The sequence below is a fragment of the Ambystoma mexicanum genome, chromosome 9, assembly GCF_040938575.1.
Source record: "Ambystoma mexicanum isolate Mex_15411 chromosome 9, UKY_AmexF1_1, whole genome shotgun sequence".
NCBI lineage: Eukaryota > Metazoa > Chordata > Amphibia > Caudata > Ambystomatidae > Ambystoma > Ambystoma mexicanum.
The window spans coordinates 1,550,825,394-1,550,850,633 of NC_090931.1; the positions used below are offsets into that span (position 1 = coordinate 1,550,825,394).

Genomic DNA, 25,240 nt, shown 5'->3' on the forward strand with positions numbered 1-25,240 from the left:
GGACAGTGTCTTGTGAGATGGCCTACTCTTCCACACGAGTGGCATTGGGCGGTGTTAACTGGCAGTCACAATGAGGATGGCAATGCCTGTTCAGGCTGATAGTTCTCCTCGGAACATGGAGATTCCCTAACTTGGAGCACCTCCTCAATAATCAGAGGTGTTTGGCTTTATTCTCAGTTAGGCTGGTATCTGTTGTCTCGTTCTTGGTTGAGTATTTAGACAACTGGAGTGTTTTCCCTTCATCTGTTTGAACCAGTTTGTTATTTTTTCCTGAATGGGTAGAGGGGAGGAGGACTCAATACAAGGGGGCAGTCTTCGGTGATCTGGTCTCGTTTAGTGGCTGAACGCCTATGGGGGTCTTATTGGTTTGTGATGCGTTCTACATGGGGTGTTAAAGAAATATGTTCCCTTATTTGAAGAATTAGTGGAGAGTCTCCTGCTCTCATTATTTCAGATATTTCAACTTCCTCTGGGCCGTATAGAACATTCCGATATGTACACAGGTTTTTGCCCACTCCTTGATTTCTCAGAGTATGCCTCTGATGGACTGAGATCACTGTGGCCATGTTGGAAGCTTCGGGGTGCTCTTTCTTTGGGATGTCATTTTCCCAGTGGTTTGGGGCACTAAGATAGTTTGTATTTTTCCTTACGATGGTAAACTCTGCTTTTTATGAACCCAATCAGGGTTTAACCCATCTTCCAGAAGAAAACCTTTGGAAAAATCTCTTGGTATCACCTTCCCACTATGTTGTTTATCTGGGTCATCCCAGTGTTTCCCGCTTGTGGTTTTGTCTGGAAAAATCTCCCATAAAACCTCATATGTTAGATACCTGTAACGGTTTATTGAGAAATGAAGGTACAGTGTCAAAGGCTACCCCTCTCTATGGCGCACAGGAGGTACAAACAAACTACAGACGGTTAGGTAAAATTATAAACTAACCAGTGGATCACATGGCTGGATAGGGGAAATTGTACAGATAAAACACAATTTATTCATAACGAAGTTTCATATAAAAAGTCAATAGGGACTAAACTGTTGGTCTTGCACAGAGTCAAAAGCAAACAATTCTGTAAGTTGTGTGGTTAGTAACAACAAGGATGAACTTGCATGTACTGTTAGCACCTTCACAGTACGTAACTACTAACGACACAACAAGTAGGTGTTTCTGGTTCGGAGATAGCTTAAACATCAAAATCACAGTGTGGCACAGGTTCTACGATGTTCTGAACTGTCGTCAGGGCAATGAAAAGTGTTGGTAATGTGAAAGCCTGTTGCAGCAGATTGCTCTGTTCATCTAAAAGGTTTAAAGGATAAAAATAGTTAAAAATGTGATCAAGAACGTTGGAAATAAGGTTAGTGGAAGTTCTGTAGGAGAAGACCTACCTAAGATGCTAAGGTGGCATCTTGAGATAGAGGATTTCAATGCTGCCTTGCGTACAGACGAGAAGCAGCCTTTTTCATAGGGGCTTTTAAGGTAACTATGGAACAAAGAGCTATAATTAGGCTTGGTTATAGGTTGGCAGGTCAAAATAGGCAAAGTACTATTGACAAGGTTAGCGTACGTGATTTAGCAGGGCCAGGGACGCTCTGTGAAGAGATGACTGTATGTAGTACAAAGTCGTAGCAGTGATTTTGCGCTTTAGTGGTTGTCCAGGTGCTGCGGTAGAGTCACAGGCAACGATTTGTGTGTGCTCTGGAGTCTAAATAGATGAAGTCAAACTGTGCTAGTAAGTGTTCAATGGAAAGTTCTAATAACAAGAAAGTGCATGGCCTAATAATGCCGAGGTGCCTTTGAGCATGCTGGTATTAAAGGAAACTGATAACGTTGTATATGTGATAGGCTACTCATCATGGAATGGCATCAAAATCCTGTCAGGGTAACTGAAGACAAACTGTGCCTTGAGATGGCGGACAGTGATAGTTGCATAAGTTGTGACTGGTAGCAATACGCCCGTCCATGGGCAACGTTGAACTGTAAGGTAGTGAGTTTCACATTTGCTCTATATGTAAATATTAGCAGACTACATAATATATGTAGAATGTGACCCAGAACGGTAATGCCTCGCAGTCACGTATGAGTAACCTTAAAATGCCGGTCTAGACGAGCATGCCGTAATCGTAACATTAAGTGTATCTGGTAGCTCAGCAACGCGCCGTCGGAGCGGTGATCTACGAGGTTATGGATCTGAAGGATCACTCTATATACGGGAAGCAACAGACTAACTAGACCCCTTTGAGTGAATATTTACAGGAAAATGCTATTATAACATGCAGAACTGAACGTTTGTCGTGCATGAAAGGCGCTTACCAGGCGTCCGGTGAGCTGCTCACCAAAGAGAATCAGTGGCTCGAAATGCGCACATGCGCGGTGGCAAGTAATACTCATTTATAGGTGAAACTCAACTTTATTAGCAACAGACAGGGAACACGCAAAGTGCTGCGTCTGTAAAGCTAGTGTCGTCTTCTTATGGATGGCTATCGCAGAGCTGGTGCTACTATTTCAAAACCGCAAGAGAAATACCATCAGAGTGTATGAGCAGATTATTGAGCAGGAGCGGTTTGCGCATTTCTCTTCAGGAATAAAGTGGACCCTTATCTGTTAGCATGGGCTGAGGTTTGATGCAAAGAGGAACTGGGGCATTCAAAAGTACAATTCAATAACAATTCAAGCATCGCATATAGGTTGATGGTGGCGATCTAGACACCGTTCTTTTTACAATTGACAAGACACAGTGGCCTGATCGGATTGGCTGTGTTGCGCAGGGATTCGAGGTAAATATGACAAGGAAGGAGTAGCCTAAACAAATTCCAACTAAATGTAAAGAAATGCAAGGAAACCATCACAACAAATTCAGAGCAAATTATCTGAAAAATTCTCAGAAAAATTAGATACAGCAAAACCTTGTTGTTGCAGAGAGGTTAATGTCCATCAATGGCAGGCTAGTGTGGGCATTAATGTAGCAGCTAAAACAGAGGGATTTAATCCAAATACATCGACTTGCGAAAAGATTGTTGATACAGAGAGATTAATGTACATGCATGGCAGGCTGTTGTGGGCATTGATATAGTGACTAAGGCAGAGGGATTTTAGTTGAAGAAAAGGTTCCATTCTATAGAAACATTGAGGCCTTTTTTGACCGAATCTAAGCGATGTATCCATTTTTGTTCAAGCTTACGCAGCATGAGATCACGGTCACCTCCATGAAATGGATTTCTGGCTGTCTGCAGTTTGCACCAGAGCAGGTCTTTATGACTGTGTTTCATCGCCTTGAAATGGGCTACCATGGGCTTTCCATCAACTTCATTTTTGATACAGGATTTGTGCTTGCATATGCTTTGGCGTATTTCACGCATACATTTCCCTACATATAGCAAGCCACAAGGGCATTTAATCGCATACACTGACCATTTGGTCTTGCAATTGGTAAAAGTGTTGAAGCTCCATTTAAGTCAATATCTTTCATGTCTTTTGTGAGACAGCAAACGGAACATGTTCCGCATCTGTAATGTCCCTGGACTGGAGGTAGATTCCATAGGGTGGTCTGGGTTTTTGCAAGTTGTAAAGGTTCCTCATAATAGTGAACTAGGCGATTCTTAAGATTTCTGCTGTGTTTAAAGGCGAAGCGTGGTCTTTCTGGTTTAAAGGTTTCTGTTTGGATAGTATCCCAGTGGCATAATATTGTTTTCCTTGATGAATTGCTGAAAGGGGTGAAGGTGGTCACACATGTAATTGTGTCAGCAGTTCTTTCTCTGGGAGATGGAGACAAACAGAAGTCTCTATTGGTGTGTTTGGCCCTTGTTCGTGCTCTGCGTATGATATGTCCTGGATATCCCCGTTCTTTCAAACGACCTGCCAGTTCTTGGCTTTTGATTTCATACTCGGCTAGGGTTGTACAGTTGCGTCTAAGCCTTAAAAATTGGCCATATGGCAGATTTTCTTTGAGCCCTGCAGGGTTGAAGCTAGAGAAAGCCAGAGGTGTGTTTTTTTAGATGTGGGCTTCCTGTATAGGGTAGTGCCTAAAGTGTTGTTGTCAGTCTTGTAGCTGTTTAAATCCAGAAAGGGTATGCTGGTCTTATCATAATGTATTGTGAATTTGATAGATGTATTCTGTGCATTGAGCAAACATGAAACTCTTGTAAGGTCTTCTCTGAGCCTTCCATATCATAAAAACGTCATCTATATATCGATGCGAGCTCCGCAGAAGATTCTTAAATGTGTTGCTTTCTTGGTAGATTGATTGTTTTTCCAAAGTGTGCATATACAGATTACGGTTTATTGAGAAGCCACCCTCAACAGAGGGATTTCCTTCCTTCCCCACTTAAGTTGTGACGCAACAAACTGTTTAACTGATTCTTTTCTTTAGCCTTATATCTGCCACATATCATGCCCCTTGGATCCCTCTCCCCGAAGCAATCTCCTCTTGTGTTTCCTTATAGCACATTGTGTATAGGCGCTATATAAATAAACTATCATATCATATCATATCGCGGTCAGATGGTACGTTTCAGCAGCCCTCTCTGTATCTTTTTCCGACGGTCTGTCTCTCTCCTCCTAGTACAGTCCCCATTATACAGCAGCAATGACAGCACCAATTTACAATTTTGGGGAAGTACCCTGCAATAATTCCTGCAACTAGGATTGGACAGTTACCCTTCTCTCTCCTCCCAAACCCAGCCTCCACGTCAGGATTGGTTTATGGGTCTGGAGCAACCTATGTCAATTCCCATTTGTAATCGCCATTTGTTCTCCTTTAAACTTTTTGGCAAAAACTAGTTATGTATCACAACTTCATAATTTTACTAGCAACTGTCATCATAAACATAGTTTCTGATTCAGCTAATCATCGGGAATTGGATAAGCTGACCACCAAGTCCGTACCATGTAGCATGGCCATGTGGCCCGTTTCTGCCGTTTCCATAAAAAGCATAACAGTTATGAATATGTAAGTTATTACCCATATCCCTAATTTTATTCTCCACCCGCTCACCAACTCTCACATTTCTTAGAACAGTTTCAACTTGCCTGCGAACAATACGGACAGGCATAGCTTCCTTAGGACACCCCCATTTTGTTTATTTACGAACATTTGAGGACACTCCTTTTGTTCTTAGAACAGTTTGAACTTGCATGCGAACAATACGGACAGGCATAGCGTCCTCAGGACACCCCCATTTTGTTTATTTACGAACATTTCTTGACACTGACTGTGTTTTTGTTTGTTTGTTTGTTTGTTTATTTTATTTATATAGCGCACCAGACCCTGGAGTAAAAGGGCGCTTAAAGACAAGTTACAGAGGTATAAAATATAAAGAATATGCAGTTATACATTATGTAGTAATTATTATGTACAGGCTATGCAATCAGCGATAATTAGAGCATACAATTAGAACATTTGAATAGTATAAATATACAGTAGTCATGGTCTTAGTTGGGCTTTGGATTGGTTTTGGTTTTGTCTAATAGCCACCCAATGACTAGCTTCCTGAACATATGGAATGAGGCGGCCGATTTGATATTCAACGGCAGGGAGTTCCAAAGTTGAGGGGCGAGGACTGTGAAACTTGAGCCGCCAGCTCTTTTAGAGGTGAATCTAGGCACAGTGCGGCAGAGATTGTTAGCAGATCTAGTGATTCTAGTGTTCGGCTTCAAAGACAGTTTGTTGGTGAGATATGGGGGGGCTAGGTGGTTTAAAGCTTTGTAAGTAAGGCAAAGTGTTTTTAGCTCAATTTTTTGTTGAATGGAGAGCCATTTGCAAGAAATTCTGATGGGGGTGATGTGCTCTCTCCTGGGGATGTTTAGAGCTGCTCGCAGCGCATTGCTTTGGAGGACCTGGAGTTTATTAATTATCCCTTGGTTGGCCCCTAGGTAGAGGCTATTGAAATAGTCCAACTTAGGTTGTATGAGTGCCCTAGCCAGTGTAAGGCAGCTGTTAGTGGACAGAAAAGGTCTGCAAGCTCTAATTAGTTTACCAGTGTATGGGGTGGTAGAGGCAGTCATGTTGACTTGTTTTGAGAGGTTGGTGTTGGCGTCAAGATAGAAGCCTAAGGTTTTCATGTTTTTAGCGACGGGGATGGTGTTTCCATCAATGATGATGTTGGAGTAGTCTGTGCTGAGTTTCTGTAAGTTATTGGGAGAGCCGACCAGGAGGAGTTCCGTCTTCCCATCATTAAGGCAGAGGCCATGTGTGGCCATCCATGCCTGAATGATGGAGAAAATTTCGTTAATCCTGGTGACATCCACCTGGTAGTTGCCAGAGATGGTAAGGAGGATCTGGGTGTAATCTACATAGTTTGTGTAGGTGACACCCAGATGGTCCAGTTTATCAAAAAGAGGTTTTGTAAAAATGTTATAAAGGGTGGGGGAGACGCAAGATCCTTGTGGGACACCACAAGTGATGGGGATGGGGTCTGCTGCAGCCGTAAGTGAAAAGACTCTCATAGTTCTATTGGCTAAGAAGGATTGTATCCACATGACGGCCGAGGGTGAGAAGTGGGCAGCAGAAGAGAGGTGGTTACAGAGTATTTTATGATCGACCAGGTCGAAGGCTGCTGAGAGGTCTAGGAGGAGTAGGATGGCCGCTTTTCCTTTGTCTTTGATGTCATCAATCTGACTTTTGAGGTCAACAAGGGCAGTTTCTGTTCCGTGTTGAGGTCGAAAGCCAGATTAACGCAATCCTAGTAGTTGATTGGATTCTCAGTAGTCCTGAATTTGGATTCTAAGTAGTCCTGAATTTGCAAGTAGGCAACTCTATCAAGGATCTTTAGAAGAAAAGGGACCGTAGTGATTGGCCTGTAGTTTGTGGGAATGGCAGGGTCTAGGGATTGTTTTTTAGGAGGGGGAGAACCCATGACTGTTTCAAATTGTTAGGTATAGAGTTGGTGGAGAAGGATAGGTTATGAGTTTGGAGATGAAGGGGGACAGGTCTCTTGCTGCATCTTTGATAATCTGGCTAGGTCAACTGTCCCCTTTGCAATTAGAAGGCTTAAGGGATGCTATAATTTTTTGGACTTCCGGTATGGTGACCTTTTTTAATGTGTAGCCAGTGGTGGTATTAGTGGGGGTGGATGTGCTGGGGGTGGAGGAGTTGCTGTTGGATAGTTGTATGGGGGGTTAGGGTTTTCTAATTCCTTCAAGATGGTGAAGAGTTCTTTAGCAGAAGATTCTGCTTTATCAATTCTCACATTATAGACTTCCTTCTTAGTGCGGATTATCTCTTTTTTGTAAAGGGAGGAGATCGTCAGGAGATTAGTTTTGTTTTCAACTGAAGGTGTGGTTTTCCATATAGTTTCAATGTTGGCCTTCTTCTTTCTGAGGATTTTAAGTTCAGGGGTGAACCAGGAATTTAGATGTGCTCTAGGTTTGCCTTTGCGTAACTTTAGGGGGGCCACGGCGTCAATAGCGTTAGTCATGGCGTCATTGTAGGTGTTGACTAGGAGGCTGAGGTCAGCAGTGGCAGGGAGCGAGTTGAGGATTGGGAGAACTAATGGTGTGATGGTGTCCGCCGTAATGTTGCGCTTGTTTCTGGTTAGACATGCAGGTGCGAGAGGGCAGTGTTTAGGATTACGGTTGTTGATGCTGATATCAAAAGATATGAGGAAGTGGTCTGTCCATACAAGAGGTTGGGGTGTTTTGCGGGTGATGTCGCAATTATGGGATGCATCCCAGTTGATGGTTCTGGTAGTGTGTTGATTTGGGTATAGTTATGCTCAGATAGGGCGTTAGCGAGGGATGAGGCGGGAGTGTCATCAGGGTCATTGTACCCAAGGTTAAAGTCTCCTAGAATGATATTTTGTGAGAGAGGTTTGGAATTCTCAGCTATAAGTGAGGTAATGGCTTCCTCAAAGGTGCCTGTGGGACCTGGGGGTCTGTATATTAGTTGCAAGGTAATTGTGTTCTTGGGGGTAGTTTGTATTTTGATGGTGAGATGCTCACATGATTCTAATGGAGGGGAAGTGATAGATCTGAGGTCAAGTGAGGATTTGAAAATGAATGCTACACCTCCTCCGCGTGCATTAGGTCTATCCACTCTAAGGATAGAGTAGTTGTTGGGTACAGCAAGTGTTAAATGGGGACCTGCTGCCTCGTGTAGCCATGTTTCTGTGATAGCAAGGAAGTCGAGGTCAGCTGAGAGGATAGTGTCAGCGATTTCAGTGGGATGAGCGACAAGGGATCTGACATTAAGTAGAGCTCCTTTTAGAGATGCACTATTGGTAGTATTAGTACCGTTCTTATTGGCCTCCTTGATCATGGGTGTTGTGGGCAATTTGCTGGGTGTGATGTGGAGTCTCGAGCCCAGTCTATTATTGCGGGTTGAGAGGTCCGGGTAGGCTGCTGGCCAGTAGCCTGGTGGTTTGGGCTGGTTAGTATTAGTGATCGTGTAGTCATTTTTAGGAGGGCTGGGAGTGTTAAGAGGTGTACTAACTAGTGTGGGGCTAGTTGTGGCCGTATGATGTCTGTGGACTGCAGGGGGGGAAAGGTGGTAGGGTGGGCAGAAAAGGTGTGGGACATGGGATGGGGTAGTGTCTTAGACAGCCAAGTTTGGCAAGTCCATTGCTAAATGATATTTAGCTGTTTGAGCTACAAGGTATATTGTTGTTCAGGACACAGAACGGGAACATAATGAGAATGAGCCAAGGGGGCATACTTGTAAGTATCAGGTGGATTGAGGACTAGGCGCAGGCAGGTGGGCACTATAGGCAAGTTGCAGTCAAGTTCACCTTAACTTAGGTGATATAAGGCAGAAAGTAGGCTACTTCAGATTTTGCTAGTGGGATGCAAGGTAGGCTAGTTCAGCTTTGGATATTACATGCAAGGATAGGCAGGTTTGACTTTGCTGATACAGTGCATGAATAGGCTAGTTCAATTTAGCTAGTGCGAACTGTGCTAATATGATGCATAAATGGGCTGATTCAACTTAGCTAGTACAATGAGAGAGTAGGCTATTTCAACTGTGCAGTGTAGGGCGTAAGGCGCTATGAGGTGCAGATAGGCAATGGGCTACACATTTGCAGTATAGGGCGTAAGGCGCTATGAAATGCAGATAGGCAATGGGCTACACTTTTGCAGTATAGTGCATAAAGCGCTATGAGGTGCAGATAGGCAATGGGCTACACATTTGCAGTATAGGGCGTAAGGCGCTATGAAATGCAGATAGGCAATGGGCTACACTTTTGCAGTTTAGTGCATAAAGCGCTATGAGGTGCAGATAGGCAATGGGCTGCACATATAGTGTGTGGCACTACAATAATCAAATAGGTATCTATGCATAGCATTAATAATGTACAAAGGATGAGAACCTGTGCTTACTTATGGGTATATACATAGTTGCAGTGATTTGCTCAAAAACAGTAACAAACAGATACGATGTCATGGTTGAGCAGTGAAGAAAATGAGGGGCTGGTCAACAGCGAAGGGCTAATCAAGCCGGGGAAGCGGCCACTGTTAACACTAGTGTCAGTGGACTGTTTGGGAGCAGGAGGCCACATCAATGGGAGTGTGCTGAAGAGTATGAGACACTGTACTAGTTAAAGTACATTGTACAAGGAGAAGGGGTGGCACGATATTGTATGTGCTCTGGCTCTTACCGCATGTTAAAGGTTCCGATTCATATTGAAATGTAGGACAGAGTCGTGCGGACTGCAGTTGAGGGCGGCAGTGGATATGTGGATGAGAAGGGCAGACCTCCAGGCCTCCCAGCTCCGACAGGCTCGGACAGGGGTCAGCCTTTGTTACAAGCCTTTGTTGCAAAAGCCGGCTACGTCTTCCGGCTAATTCTTATTGGCTCTTTAAGGAACTCGTAGCCAATCAGCTGTGTAGTCGGGTTCTCAGTGCAGCAGGAGTGAAGATTCCGGGTCAAATGGAGATGGCATCCATCTTACAGTGAAAGAACCCTCGTGGTTTGTAATGGCGATGTGAAGAAAAAACGCTGCCAAGATGCAGGTTAGCCAGTTTCCGATGCAATTAGGAATTCAGGCTAAATAATGCGCACTCGGGCTGCACTTTTTACCACTCGCACTGGGGCCCAGATAATGCCCACAAGTGTGTAGTAAAGTGCCCTTATGCTTACTTTCTATGCAGGGTAGGGTGGGGGCGACGCTGCTCCTGCAGCAGAACGGTGTGAGCTCCAGCTCCACGGACAGGCTTAGAACAGTTTCAACTTGCATGCGAACAATACGGACAGGCATAGCGTCTTCAGGACACCCCCAATTTGTTTATTTACGAACATTTCAGGACACTGCCTTTGTTCTTAGAACAGTTTGAACTTGCATGCGAATAATACGGACAGACATAGCGTTCTCAGGACACCCCCATTTTGTTTACTTACGAACATTATAGGACACATGATGTGTTCTTAGAACAGTTTCAACCTGCCTACGAACAGTACGGACAGGTATAGTGTCCACAGGACACCCCCATTTAGTTTATTTCGGAATATTTTAGGACACAGCCTTTGTTCTTAGAACAGTTTCAACTTGCCTGCGAACAAAACAGACAGGCATAGCGTCCTCAGCACACTCCCGTTTTGTTTATTTACGAACATGTTAGGACACCGCGTGTGTTCTTAGAACAGTTTCAACTTGCATGCAAACATTACGGACAGATATAGTGTCCTTAGGACGCTCCCATTTTCGTTTCTTTACGAACATTCCGGACACCCGCGCTGTCCGCGGACACCTAAAATGCTTTTTTTAAAAAGACAAGAAATGAATTAGGACACAATATAATAATTTTACTTTATTTTATATGGATGTTAAATTTATGACAGAGAAGGTGAGGCAGAAACTGAAACAAAAACAGGAGAATTGGGGGTTTCAATAGGATTTATGAGGTGAAGAAGGGATGGAAGTCTCATCAAAACGTTTTGGTTCATGGAGAGGGTTTGGGGATAATTGACTGGGATATGGAGAGGGGGGACAGGTACAAGTGGGACAATGGTATGTAGTTGTTTGTTTGAAATGATCCTCCACAAAGTTTTTTAAATTGTTAAAATTTGCCATTAGTAGGTCCATTTTTTCTTCTATGTGCTGGAGAGTCTTATCCAATACTTCTTTTTCTTTAGTATTTTCAATTTTTGTGTGGTCTGCACAAACATTTTTTTTATATGTTAAATGTATATAAAATAATATTTATTAATTGATGTATATAGTAAAGTGTCTACCATTAGGTTCACTATCTTCAGACATTTCCTCACGTGGGAAATGCTCCTCTAGCCACTCCAGAGTACTAGACATTTCTGTGAGAAAAAAAACATAATATCACTTTTTTGTATCTAATACAGAAAGTTTACAAATATATGAGTACAATGCAGTACACTTACTAGCTTCTGGTAAGGTGTGTTCTTACTTGTTTGTAGATCTGCTGTTCTTCTTAGTTGTGGAGTTTCTGTGTGGTTATCATGTTGGAAGACAATTTTTTTTCTTTTGGTATATTCCATTTTAGAACATATTGGGGATCATTCCGAGTTGGGTGGTAAGGGAAAAACGATGGCGGTAAAGGACTACCGGCATCGTTTCCCGTTACGGCCCATTCTAACCCACCAGACCGTTATTTACGGCGTCGTAAAGTACGAGGCCGTAAATAGCGGTTTAGTGGCGCGCGCCCGACACGCCATGCCGGAATTAGCGGCATGGCGTAAACCGGAGCTGATCCCAAGTAAAGCGGACATGGAAAAAACGGACTCCACAAGACCGCAAAGTACCTTACCGCCATGGAGTAAATACGGGCATCGCCGAGAAGGTGTAAAGAACCCTGAGCAGTGTTTCCAAGAGGAACAGGTGCACTCAATCAGCACAGGTGGAGGCAATGGAGTCTGGCACAGCACAAAAGGAGCACACCCACACACCACACCCCCTCCCACACCAAGATGATACCAATTGTAGCAGCATTCCTGGAGCTGGAGGCCCTGCTTGCAAGGCAGCAACTACAACGGCAGCAACAACAACAATCACAGCCCCCACCACAGAGGATACACAGGAGGAGAAGGAGGGTGAGACAGGCCCAGCATGCCCTACCGGTGCAGCCACCATTACCATGCCGGCAGCCCCCGATCCCCCGCATCAGAGCCACCCCCTTCAACCTCACACCAGAGCAGATCCACACCCTGTACCGGCTTGACTGGGACACCATTACCACCATAGTGGACCTGATACATGACGATATGGTGAGCCGCATAGAAATCAGCACTGCCATCCCCCCTCTACTGAAGGTAGTGTCTGTGCTCCACTTCCTTGCCACAGGCACCTACCAGCATACAGTGGGGCACATGCATGGCATTTCACAGCCCATATTTTCCCGGATACTCAACCAAGTGCTGGATGCCCTCCTCACCCACACAAGGGACTACATATCCCTACCCCAGACTCCCCAGGAGATATATGACACCAAAGTTGCCTTCCATGCACTGGCAGGCATGCCAAATTGCATAGGTGCCCTCGACTGCACCCACGTTGAATTGGTGGTCCCCCATGCCATGGAGGTGCCGTATCGCAACCGCAAGCAATACCACTCCATCAACGTCCAGATGGTGTGTAATGCCAGTAAAGCCATCACACATTGCAATGCCCGATACCTCGGATCAACTCATGACTCCTTGGTCCTGCGGAACTCAACACTACCACGCTACATGGAGCGACATGCTGGACGACGTGCCTGGCTGCTTGGTGAGTAACCTGAATGGGTCATGGCAGTGCATTGGGGCTGTGAGTAGGTTGCCTGCATACTCCACCTGGGTGGGAAAGGGGGGGGTGCATACTCCACCTGGGTGGGAAAGGGGGGGATGCATACTCGACCTGGGTGGGAATGTCCACGCCAGTGCACGATGTTCACCTCACAGCACACTGTGCCCCAAGGCAAGTGACACGGCACATGACCACATAACCACACAGTGATGAATTTGAGCCGACACCTAACACTACATGAGTAACAGGAAACCTGGCCAGATACCACAACACATGCACCACTCATCGGCGGACCTTACACACCGTAGCGGCATCCTACACCATGCAGTGCAATGTCACTGACTCCTGCATCTCAACACACAGGACAGTCATCCCTGGGAGTGCATAAAAGTGAGTCTAACAGGGATCCTACGGCGTGTCACTGGTCCTGAACCCCCATAGGATTGCTGCAAGTCACCATGTTAGGGATCCGTGCAGAGTGACGAGTATGCTACCAAATACAGCCAACACCCCCTTTCACCAAGTCTCGCGCAAGACATCAATGAATGCAGTCCAACACTGTGATGTCATCTTTGATGTCGTGGGTGTTAGTCTTAGCAGTGCACGGTGGTGGCGCGAGTTATGGTTGCTTAGCTTACCATAACTGGCTAATTTCAAGGGTTTTTCGGTTTTACTTGGAACCATAACGTCTCTTTAACAAACTTTTTTCACTGAATTTCATAGGTTTTTAGTAGCGCAATTTAACCATAACGTCCCTTTAACAAAGTTTTTTCACTGAATATATATATATTCATCTTAGTTTCCATCTGGTTTTTCTTCCTTCCTTTTCATTCTTTCATTTTTGGCAACCCGCACATCATGTCTTTTCCCTGACATTTTTCTGTTAGCAGTGACACATTTCACATTTAAACTGATTTTATTTGCACACACGTGTCAGCCATTTTTGGTGTCGCTGTTTAAAAATCCTGTTTTCCATGTGAAAGGGATCTTTGATTTTTCCTTTTTTGTAAATTAAAATGCTGCTTTTCCTTTTGTAATGACAGGTAGGCTCCTTTTCCGCATGGCTCTTCAATTTCACTTGAAAAAAAAGCAAAGGCCAAGCCATTTTTGTTTCAGGGTTTACAATCCTGCTGTTCATGTGAACGGGACTTCTATTTGGGGCCTTTGAATGCACCCCACATACCTTACCAACTCTCCTCTTTGGATGCAAATGGGATCCAATGAAAAGTTCAAGAGGATGAGCTCCATTTCTTGTTCACTGTATATGAGAGGTAAGACTTTTTTTTTCTTCCTCCATTCTGGGACTTCTGGAGGTATTATATAAGCCCCTATGTTGGTAGGAATCTCTACTCTTGGTGTTGCAATTCACTCCCAGGGAAATTACTCGCTTTCCCAGGCCTTTTTCCACAATCAATATGATTCAGATCCTAAGGGAATGGGTCTTCATTGGGATTCTCTTTCCAAGATAACACAACTTCATTGCGGGTCCCAAACCTACAAAACACCTGGTATAACTCTCCTGCCAGTTTCGCTGCTACAGTTTCTTTACAAAATTTGGTGTGGGTCCCAGACTCGCAAAGCACCTGGTCTTGTCTACTCTACATCCAGGTTCTCTGCTACAGTTTCTTTACACAATTTGGTGCGCGTCCCAAAATATATATTTTTTAATTCAAATTACATGTGAATTTTACTTTTAATTATATGTCAACTGGTTTGTTTCGTATTTCCAATGTTTAACCAAAAATACATTTTTCTTTGTATAATCTGGTTTCAAATCATTGTCTGATGTAATAAGCCCTGAAAGGACCTTTTTAGTTCGAAACGCATGTTTGCTGAACGTCCTGTTACTTGTTGAAATAAATGTAAGAGATTGTGTAACAATACAAGATTTGTTAGGACATTCATTCTGTATATATCACGTTCATATTGCTCTTGGAAGAAGTATCACACATAGAGTGAGCCCCCGGCTGCTGGGGCTTATGTTTTTTGGGAAAATAGTTTGCCAGCATTTTTATGGACAGGAGACTCTTTGTCAAATAATCATACTGTGGGACTATTCGCCTCCTTCATCTATTATATGCCATGCAGTAAATAACAGATTATTCTTTTTATAGTAGGGCAAGTAGTACAATTAAAAATGTGAGTTTTTTTTAATTTTATGAACAGGTCCACTTATCGTCAGCACTGTGTTTTCATTAAGAACCAAAGGAAAGCAAGACCTGAGTCCCACGGGCACGCTGGAGGTGGCGAGAATTCACGGTAGGCATCGCGCATTAGCTGTGGCCTGCAGTCACACACATACATGTCTTGTCAACACATGAGAATGCAGACATTCCACTCCCGACACATCCACCCACCTGGGAGGTTTGTTGATTATAAGACTTAGCTGGTAAAAATCACAACATTTGAATGGTGACATGGGTGGTAGGAAGAAGAAGCCGGAGGCGAGGGAAAGAAAAAAAAGGAAAGGAAGGATGTCAGAGAATAAGAGATGAGTGGAAGACAGAAAGGAATAAGGGATGGATGTGTGAAGGAAGAGCGGAAAGCAGTAAGTGGAAAGGAGGGCGAGAGGCAGAGAAAGGCACAGGTGAAATGCGGCAGGGAGGAAGGCACAGGTAGAATGTGTCAAAAAAAGGTAGCAGACGCTCCTCTCCAGAAAGAACATGGCATGATAACCTGTTCTGAGATGAGAGTTTGCAGCACACGCTTTTTGCTCACTGTACCTTTCACAGATGGGAAATATCCATTTGCATATCAGTCTTTGTCCCGCCCACATGGGCAGTCCAGCACCGAAATGCTATGGCAATTCCTCTCTGAACAAGAGTACCAAACAGCAACCCCATACACGTGTTTCAGCCTTGTTGGGCCTCATCAGTGAGGTGAAGCTGCGCCACTCTGAGCACAGTGAGCAGGGAGTCCACGTCTGGTTGCCCCCAGGTAACTTAGGGTGACCAACCCCAAGTTCCTTACAAATATGTCAAAAAAAGGTAGCAGGCGCTCCTCTCCAGAAAGAACATGGCATGATAACCTGAATGTGGCAGGCAGGAAGGCACAGGTGGAATGCGGCAGGGAGGAAGGCACAGGTGGAATGCGGCAGGGAGGAAGGCACAGGTGGAATGCGGCAGGGAAGAAGGCACAGGTGGAATGCGGCGGGGAGGAAGGCACAGGTGGAATGCGGCGGGGAGGAAGGCACAGGTGGAATGCGGCAGGGAGGAAGGGACATGTGGAATGCGGCAGGGAGGAAGGGACATGTGGAATGCGGCAGGGAGGAAGGCATAGGTGGAATGCAGCAGGGAAGAAGGCACAGGTGGAATAGAGCAGGGAAGAAGGCACAGGTGGAATAGAGCAGGGAAGAAGGCACAGGTGGAATGCAGCAGGGAGGAAGTCACAGGTGGAATGTGGCAGGGAGGAAGAGGGAGGTGAGACACAGATTCTGTTAAAGAATTAGACTCCTGGACCAGCTTTCAAACTGCATCAAACTTGTCACTGAGCAAAGAAAGAGCCAGGACCTCCTAATCACCATTGCAGCTGTTCTTAGAGTTACCCCTGAACTCGCATTGGTGGTAGCGTGGGCTGACTTGAAAGAACACCTATACAGTAATGAATGCTTAGAGAAAGCACTAATGATGCAAACATCTGACAACCTAACACTTTAGATTCAAGGGACCTGCATCTTGCGGCTCTCCAGATGTTTTGGATTATGACTCCCATGATCCCTCACCATTGACTATGCTGGCAAGGGCTGATGTGAGCTGTAGTCCTAAACATCTCGTGAGCCAAAGGTTGCAGACCCATGCGTTAATCTGATATTTTCTTAAACACTTTTTGTTCTTTTACAAAGTGGGACCAGTCAAAGGGGATGAGCCCAATCAAGAAAGGGAAGGCGGGAAATAAATACAAGTTAAACATTAAGGAAGTGCGTGAGCCTTCTGAAGGGGGGAAGTGATGTATTTTGTAAAGCCTGAGAGGCCATTTTAATCAAAACCATAGTTTGATGGCAGGGAGCTGTTACCTGCTGACATACACGTAGGTGGCACCTTGACACCAAATGTTCATCATTAGCACAGTACAGTGTGTACACCGCCTTTTGCCCTGCACTTTTGCATTCCACCGTGAAAAGTGAGCAAATGCTACCTTGCACCCTCTTACCACGCTCGCATGTCGGGCAAGGTTTAATTGCATTTGTGAACACTGTGTAGCATGCTGTCGGCGTCTACAATCTATCCCTATGGGATCCGCCTGCTTTATTGCGCCAGCATAGAATGCATGCCAGAGCATTTGTATCGCAGAGAGGATGGAAGACAGTGATGTATTTTGTAAAGCCTGAGGGGCTCATTTGAATCAAAATCGTAATCTAGCGTTAGGGAACTGTTACATGTTCACACGTAAGTAGAACTGTGAGTAACTCACGGTGACACAAGTAAAACAGACACAAATGATCACAGGGTGTTTAGTGAACAATGAAAAATGGTGTGCAGGATGGAAAAATGCCTCATCTAAACCTATATCTAAGATGGGGACAGGTGTCAACCATCAAATGATAAATAAGGCAGTTCTAGTGGTGTTGTCAAAATGAAAGGGGCCTATACTAAGAAACCTATTGCAAAACCTTACAACTATTACAGAAAAGGGTGTGGGATAGTTCTCAAGAAAAGAAAGAAGTATTCTCAAATAATAAGTCAGGAGACAGTGGTTTTGGTTTCCCCACGTTTTAGCATGGGGTAGGATGGGAGCTGGTGGAGCACAGTACAGTCTCGGGCTTCTCTAGCACGAGACGACCGTTCCAATGGCAGACAGTCTCAGGCTTCTCTAGCACGAGACGACCGTTCCAGTGGCAGTTCTTTGGACCGTCGATGGCCAAGTCTCGTTTCCTCAAAGTCTCTCTCCTTTGGGCCTGAGGTGTTCAAACAACAAAACAAAAATTCCTTTAACAAATGATAGTTCCTTTCCGAAGTTCAATGTGGGTGATAGTTTCACCCCTGGCTCTCCCTCTTCTGGACTGACCCTTCTCGTATTGTATTTTACAATTTCCGATAGCATGAGGACTTCACCTCTGGGTCCACCTCTTCTTCTGGGCTGACCCTTCTCAATTGTAATCCACATAGTTCTGATGAAAACTTTGCCCTCGGATCTCCCTCGGCCGGGCTCGGACCTCTCTTGACTATCCGTACTCTGGTGACGATTGCACCCCTGGATCTCTCTCTGCCGGGCTCGGACCTCTCTTGACTGCTAGTACTTGGGTGATAGCTTAATCTCTGGTATCCCTCCTTCGGGTTCACTCTTGCCGTCTCTTTTAACTTCTGCTTTGGAGTGATGACTTTTCACCCTCGGATCCCCCCTACGCCAGACTCCGACCCCTCTCGATTCTTAGCCTTCCTTCACCGGATTTACTATGGCTCTCGAGCAGGGTGATAGTGGCTCACCCCTGAGTCTCCTCCTTCTGTGCTGACCCCTTATTACTTTTAAAGTTCCCTTTTATACAGTTCACAGGTTTCGGGATTCACTTCCCTTGCTTTCATGCCAATTCACATATCGAAGTCTTTTGAATGTACAGGCTTTTGCTCGACCCTCACATATGAACACTTTGCATTCCTTTGCCGGCCTTCCTATGGCCTTCTGGGTTCTGTGGTTTGTCAATATGGGACTGGACTAGAGTCTCTCGAGTTAGCACTCACTCAACACAGCCCGGTGCTTATCAATCCTCCCCTCGACTCACCAGCTGGGATGAACCGATTGGCTTCTGGCTTCTCTGGAGTCAAGGCCGGTACCACGAGCGCGGGAGTCTCCCCTGCTCCGCCCTATCAGCATAGGCTTGCCCCGTGTACCATTCACATCTGCTGCAGAACACTTGTGCTATTGTTCTCGGTCTTAGATTCCCCTCTGTGAAGGTTCCGCGGGTCTGGTAAGAAAAGGGCAAGGTCACTTCTCTTCTCGCCACCCTCTCAACTACCACTGCATTTCTGCTTCATTAGAACTGCTGCTTGGCTTGGTAGCCGTTTTGTCGTGCTGTCTGCTGTACTCCCCTTCACCTTGCTTGCCCTGTGCTTTCTGGCTCCACCTTTTATCCCTGTGGGGAAAGGGAAAGGCTGTCAGGTTTGTATGATTTCAGTCAATTGCTTGACTTTGCCTGACTCGCGGGTTGGGACATGTCAGGTACACAAGTTTAACATTAGTCTGCTGTCTTGGGTGTGAAACAGTATTCGTGTAACAGAAAGGGGGAGTTTGGAGTACCACAGTATCCTAAGGGACGGGATAGGGAAGGTAGTTGCAATGAGCGAGAGTGACCGGGATGTAAAACAGTTACAGAAGGGATTGTGAAATAAACCAGGGGAAGTATGGGAACTGTAGTAGGTTACCTGAGGAGGTTGGGAAGGCAGGAACAAGTTAGGAGGGTCTTGTGGATGGTTCCAAAAGTCAGGCGAGGGTGTATTTTAGTGAATAAAATAGCCCCAAGCTTTCAGAGTGCTTTCACAAACAAGCAATGGGAAAGCCAAACTAATGTATACCTTTCAAGAGTCAGGAAACCCTTTAAAGCGAGGAGATGGAGGTTCAGGTAAGTATGGCTGTAACTCAACCCCGTACTCCGGTTTCTCTTAGGGCTTGGAGGGTCTTGAGAGGGTCATTGGAGGTCCCTTTTCCCGCTGTTACTTCCAGTCCTTGATGCCCAGCAGTTGCAGGCTCGAGGGAGTCTCCGGTCGGTGACAAGGCAAGAAACCAAGGCTTTCCCGGCAAGTGCATGACCATTAAAGGAATGTCGTGACCTGGCCCGGCACGGCAGGAAGAAGGCTACAGAACAAGATGGCCAAAAGAACAAGCAAAAACCATGTTGGGACACTAGCCACAGTTAGTAGCCACACATGTTAAACGCTCTAGGGCTAACAAAAGGTATGCAAAAATAGCTACTACCACCAGCTTATCTTTAGGAACATCTAAAGTAACCAAAAAATCCCTTTGAGTGTAGTCTACGGTCATACAAAAGAAACCCCATTGCACTGCATTGGAAGATGCATTGTGCAATGATAAAAAGTTACCAGAAAAAGTAACAGAGTCAAAAGACTAAGGGAAGAAAGAGTTTCCCAGGACTGACAGCCTGAAGGACCGGTCAGTTTCCCCATGACTTATGAGCAGAAGTGCAGTGGAAAAAGTCAAGGCAGAGAACAAAAGCAAAACGTTTGGGGGTCCATAGAAATGGGGGGAAAGTTGCTAGGAGAACTTACCTAACATGTTCTATGAAGCCTGGTCTTTGTCTGTTGCCAGCAGATGATCTGCTGTAGATTTTTAGTTTTATCAGGAAATGTTTGTGGTCCCATAAAAGCCCTCACAGATCTCCAAGATGTTACCAATGCAAGTTCCTGTCCCTTCCTGGCATCACCCGCCCAGAAGCAGCAGTGGGAAGAAGAGTGATTAGATTCAGTACAGCCAAAGCCAAGCCGAATACATAGGTTTGCACAGCATATGCAATGGTACTTGTGTCTGGGTTTCCAAGGCGACCCCCACCCCAGTGGCGAAAGGGATGGAATGTGAAGAGTTGAGCCCCAGAAGTACCATGAAAAGACAATTAGCCATTCCAGGGTACAAGCAGCAATCCATCAGAACCCCGACTATACGAGGACAGCCAGCATCCCAACAGCACGCAGACAAAAAATAAAAGTTCCCATATTGTAGAGTGAATGAGGTCCAGGGAAATCCAGAATCACAGAGTTCAATCCCAAAGGGCATGCGATGAAAAGAGGCAGAAAAACCTTTCCAAAGACATTCTAAACACAAATTCCGCAGAGAAAAGAATAACAGGTCCATGTTCTGTTACATTTGCTCAATCCAAACGCCAAACTGAGGATTTAAACACGTAGTCCAGAACAAAAGGTTCTTTTCAGCAGCAGTGCGCCCACTGTAGAGGGGTGGGGAGTAAAAAAGCAAAAACAAAGGTGTGGCCGTGCCCTTTCATGCAGGTGATCCAGAGGGACAGCAGCCCCTCACCACCCACACACAAGCGAGGACAGGCATGGGCGAGGGACACAATCCACACAGAAGAGAGGATGTATGATGTAGGGGCATGCCTCAACACAGCCCGGAACATGTTTGAGGAGCAGCAGAAGAGACCCCAACTCCTTCTGATAGGGCTCATGCAGCGTGCGTGCTTGCGCGCTTGACGGCCCGGGCTGCTGGCATGTATAGGTTGCAGTGGCGTTCCCAGTGTGGTTAGATGGCCTCGGTACAGCCGCCATCCCCTGCACCCTCTCAATGGAGAATGACCACCGTAGGGAGTAATTTTGCCATATTGGCCCATGGTCTTGAATTCCGACCAGTCTATACACCAGTTGTTCTTACATCCATGGGAAGTTGGATAAAGGCCCAAATGCTTGGTAGGTCTGACAACAGAATTATATTCATGTCCTGCGAGTGGAAATCATATATATTTACTTTATATGACAGGTGGCACGATGACCAAGCCTGAAGAGTCATTCAGCATAAAGAGAGAGGAAGACCTCCACCTAATCCACCCTCCGGAGACAGAAGGGAGAGAGAGAAAGGAAAACGGTCTCTGCTCAGGAGAATGCAAAGGTACAGTGTCTATACTACTGACATTCAACATATATAACAAGTACCCCACCCTCCCCCCTCCTCACTCCAGGCCCCAAAGGAGATCACATACAAACCTCAGAATTATACCAGCAGTGTTCATCAGTTTAACTTACTCTGTTGTGTTATTTAATGTCAATAGAAAATTGAAAAACAAAACTCAGCTGTAGCCTTTGTAAAAAAGCCAAGGGTCTTTTTCCCCCTTTTCGCAAGCTGAGTGGAAGGTTCGGGGAAGAATACCAAAAGAGGAGAACACCATTAGGCGAGATAGGGTGTTCCCCCCCCCCCCACGCTAATGTCCTTACCCAATGTCCTCTAAACTTTCGTAGGATGCTGTCATTTTACCTCCACCTCATCCCAACCATGTCCTTCTCTAAAATGTAGAATCACCATTACATATAGCAAGAGGAAACCCATGTGCGATACACACGTGGGGAAGGGGCGACCTGGCACCATATATACTTGCCATTCTGACATTTATCTTTCACATTGATTTTCCTTTAAGAAACCGGCTTACCTCTGGTCTCTGGGTGGGTCTGAGGCTCTATCCCCCACCTTCCATCAGTCCACGCTGTCCCTTTCCCTATTTTTAATGTCAGAGTTGAGCATCTGTCACCAAGCGTCCGCTTGTAAGAGCGGATGTTCTAAGGGCGCTGCCCTTCCCTGTTTGCCCATGTTGGCGCCGGTGCGCGTCCTCCCTCTTTCTTGCTGCAGCCATATGGTTGGTTATGTTACCATTGTTAATTGCGCACCATGTAGCTCTGTCTTTATCTCCTCACTATTTATCTTATTACATGGTTCTGCTCCATGAATATTCCTCCCGTACTTTTCTCTAGATCGAGGCTTATCCGACTATTCAGGTTTCTCTCCCTGTTTCTCTGAACTTAGGGCTTTGGAAAGCTCGCTCCATCGTCTCCAAAACAGATTTGGTTTTGGACCTCTCTTTTTTCCTTTACATTTGATTTCCTCTGTATTGCTGAAGCTTGGTTCTGCCATTTCGACACTGCTACTCCGGGTGCTTTAACCTCTTCCTGCTCCTCACCTTGACTGTTGGGGTCTGGTGGCAGGACTGGTGTGCTTTTCCACCTGCATTGGACTTCTTCCCCTCTTTCATTTCCCTTCCCTTCTTTTTCTCTTTTTGAAACTCCTGCCCTCTTTTTCCGCCTCTACCGGTAATCTATCGTCCCAAGGCGCTCTCGGATATTTATGACCACTTTGATTCCTTTCTATCTATTCTCTTCCTGTGCCTCCCCTGTCATCGTCCTTGGAGATTTTACTATTCCCCTTCCCCTATCTGATCCTGCCTCTTGCCCCTTGATCTTTTCTACTCTCTCCTCTAATCTTAATTTACTGTCTTCACCTGCTACTCACTTTATCGCTGAGGTCGTCTGTTGCTCTTCAGTTCACGTGACTGCTCCATTCTTGATGCTATTCAGTCCCATTTCCTTCTACCCGCTGACCGTTTTCTGATGTCTCTCTTTTTCTTTTCCTCCTCCACCTCCTACTATTAGCTATATCTCTACGTCTTCTTTTCTACTTCCGTTTTAACAGATCTCACAGACTTCTCTTCCTCTGATCTGGATTCTGCAGTTCATAAGCTTCATTATGCTATGTCCTCATCTTTAAATTTACACCTGGGGGGAAACCTCCTTGCCCGTGGCTCTCAGATTCTCTTAAACAACTGAGAATGGAGCTCCGTAGAGCGGAAAATGGCTAAAATCTCTTAGCACTACTGCTTACCAATTGTTCTCTGCACTCTGTCAGTCATTCACTTTGCAACTCAAACAAGCTAAACCCAACTGCTTTGAGAATCGTATTCGGACTCTGAGGACTTCTCCAAAACATCTGCACTCTACCTTGAATTAAGCCCTCGTTCCTTTCTCCTCTGATCCTTCTTCTTGTTCTTTTCTTACTTCCAATGATTTTGCCATCTTCTTCCTCTCTAAAATAGAGAGCATTAGATACTCTCAAATTCCACAGGCTGCTACTATTCCTGATATCTCCACAAATCTCCTTCCTCTGACCCCTGACCATCCTCCCTTCGCCTTCAGTCCCATCTCTGAGGCAGACGTTCTCACTCTCATTTCTCGTTCCGAATCCACTGCTGCTCTCTCTGGCCCCCTACCTGCTCCACCTATTCAACCTATTCACCCTGCTTTGGTCTATGTCTTATCTGTTATTTTTAATTCCTCTTTATCTTCTGGTTGGTTACTTTCTGTCTGCATTTAAAGCTGCCACTGTTATTCCTCTCCTCAAGAAATCTTCCATTCATCCTTCTGTACCTTCTAATTTCCACCCCATTTTTCATTTTTCTTCTTTAACTTTCAAAATTACTTGAGTGACATGTCCACTCTCAACTCGGCTGTCATCTTATCTTAATTTATCTTCTCGCTTCTCAACAGTCTGTTGTACGTTATGTCTTTTCCATGGAAACTGCTCTTCTCTCTGTGTTAAGCTCTATTCTTCAGGCCAGCCATCTTAAGCAGTCTTCTATCCTTGTCATACTTGATGTTAGCGCTGCTTTGATACTGACAAGTATTCGAGCTCTGATGACCTAGTTCGATGGAACTGTCAGTATCCATACCTCTGGCTCTGCATGGACTGCCATGAATGATTGTATTGGAGAGGAGGCATCAGCAACTCCCTGAAACACAGTACTTGCTTTAGTATGGTTTCAATATTGTAAACATAACACACACTTAGGGTCGACGGCACAGGTACATATAAAGAGATAACCACAAATGATGCATTGTCTAAACGAATCAAGGAATATTTAAATATGATCAGATTTAATCGACTTATTTCTCTGATTTCTTTACATCTGCATCATCTAAATGGGATGTTGTGATTGTAGTGGAAGCTCCGTCGTCTCCCTGAAACACAGTACTTGCGTTAATAGGGAAGAAAGTATAGCAAATGGAATCACGTTATATGATCACGCTCGATGGAGCTGCCAGTATCCATACCTCGTGCTGCTGAAGAATATCTATGGATGTTGTAAATGTAGTGCGCACTTCCGAAAAAGCTGTTGTGCCGATTCGTATACGCATGGTCCCGCTTCCACTTCCCCTGGAATTACTTGAATGTCAGGCTCTGCATCAAGTGCGGGGTTTGACGCTTCAACAACTGCCTGAAACATAGTATTTGCATTAGTAAGGATTACAATATTGAAAAAATTACACACACTTGTGGTCGACCGCACAGGTACATATCAATGGCTAACCACGAATGAAACATGGTGTAGAACAATCAAACGACAAGTATTCCAGTTCTGATGATCACGGTCGATGGAGCTGTCAGTATCCATACCTCGTGCTGGTGAAGAACATCTAGGGATGTTGCCAATGTGGTGGATGCTTCAGCATCTCCCTGAAAGACAGTACTTGCATTAGTATGGATAACACTAATTATAACTGAAAACAAACACCAGTGGACGATAACTAAGGTGTATATCAATTTGAAAGCACTAACCAAACATTCGGTAAAGTAATCACACGATACATAAAAACTATTACTTGACATGCATAAAACAAGTCTGTAGCGGAATAGCCAAGTAAGATTACCTGACACACACTAGAAGTGGTTGATAACTGCAAGCACGTCATGGAAGTAGAATGTTCTTGCTTCAGATTCAAGGGATAGTCAAGGAGTTGTAAAGGTAAATTATTGTTTGATAATGAAATGCCAATATTTAAAATTGCCATGTAAGGAGACTGAATACTTGAGAGTAATGCTATTGAAAATGCGCAATATAGCACAGTTCACTGTGCCCATATATAGATTTCGTTTGTGGGTTGTGAAATCTAAAAAGAATATATTGATAAATGTCATTATTCAAAAAGCTATACACTCATATCAATGTCGAAAGTATTACAAATTGGAAACAACTAAAATACTAATTAATCCATTCGGCTACCTACACACTACCGCAAGGCCTAAAGCTAAAAACGGACACTTGACTCACCAGTGGCGGAATGTGGA

At 44.9% G+C, this 25,240-nt stretch overlaps 1 protein-coding gene across 1 annotated transcript in view; it reads left to right on the forward strand.

The window, feature by feature from the left end:
• Positions 1-25,240, forward strand: part of LOC138489505 (zinc finger protein 436-like) — a 160,090-nt gene that overhangs the window by 51,605 nt on the left and 83,245 nt on the right. Inside the window, exons 3-4 of the mRNA XM_069617248.1 lie at positions 14,846-14,938; positions 21,113-21,241. Coding sequence (XP_069473349.1) covers positions 14,846-14,938; positions 21,113-21,241 — 222 coding nt within the window. The remainder of the gene's footprint in view (positions 1-14,845; positions 14,939-21,112; positions 21,242-25,240) is intronic.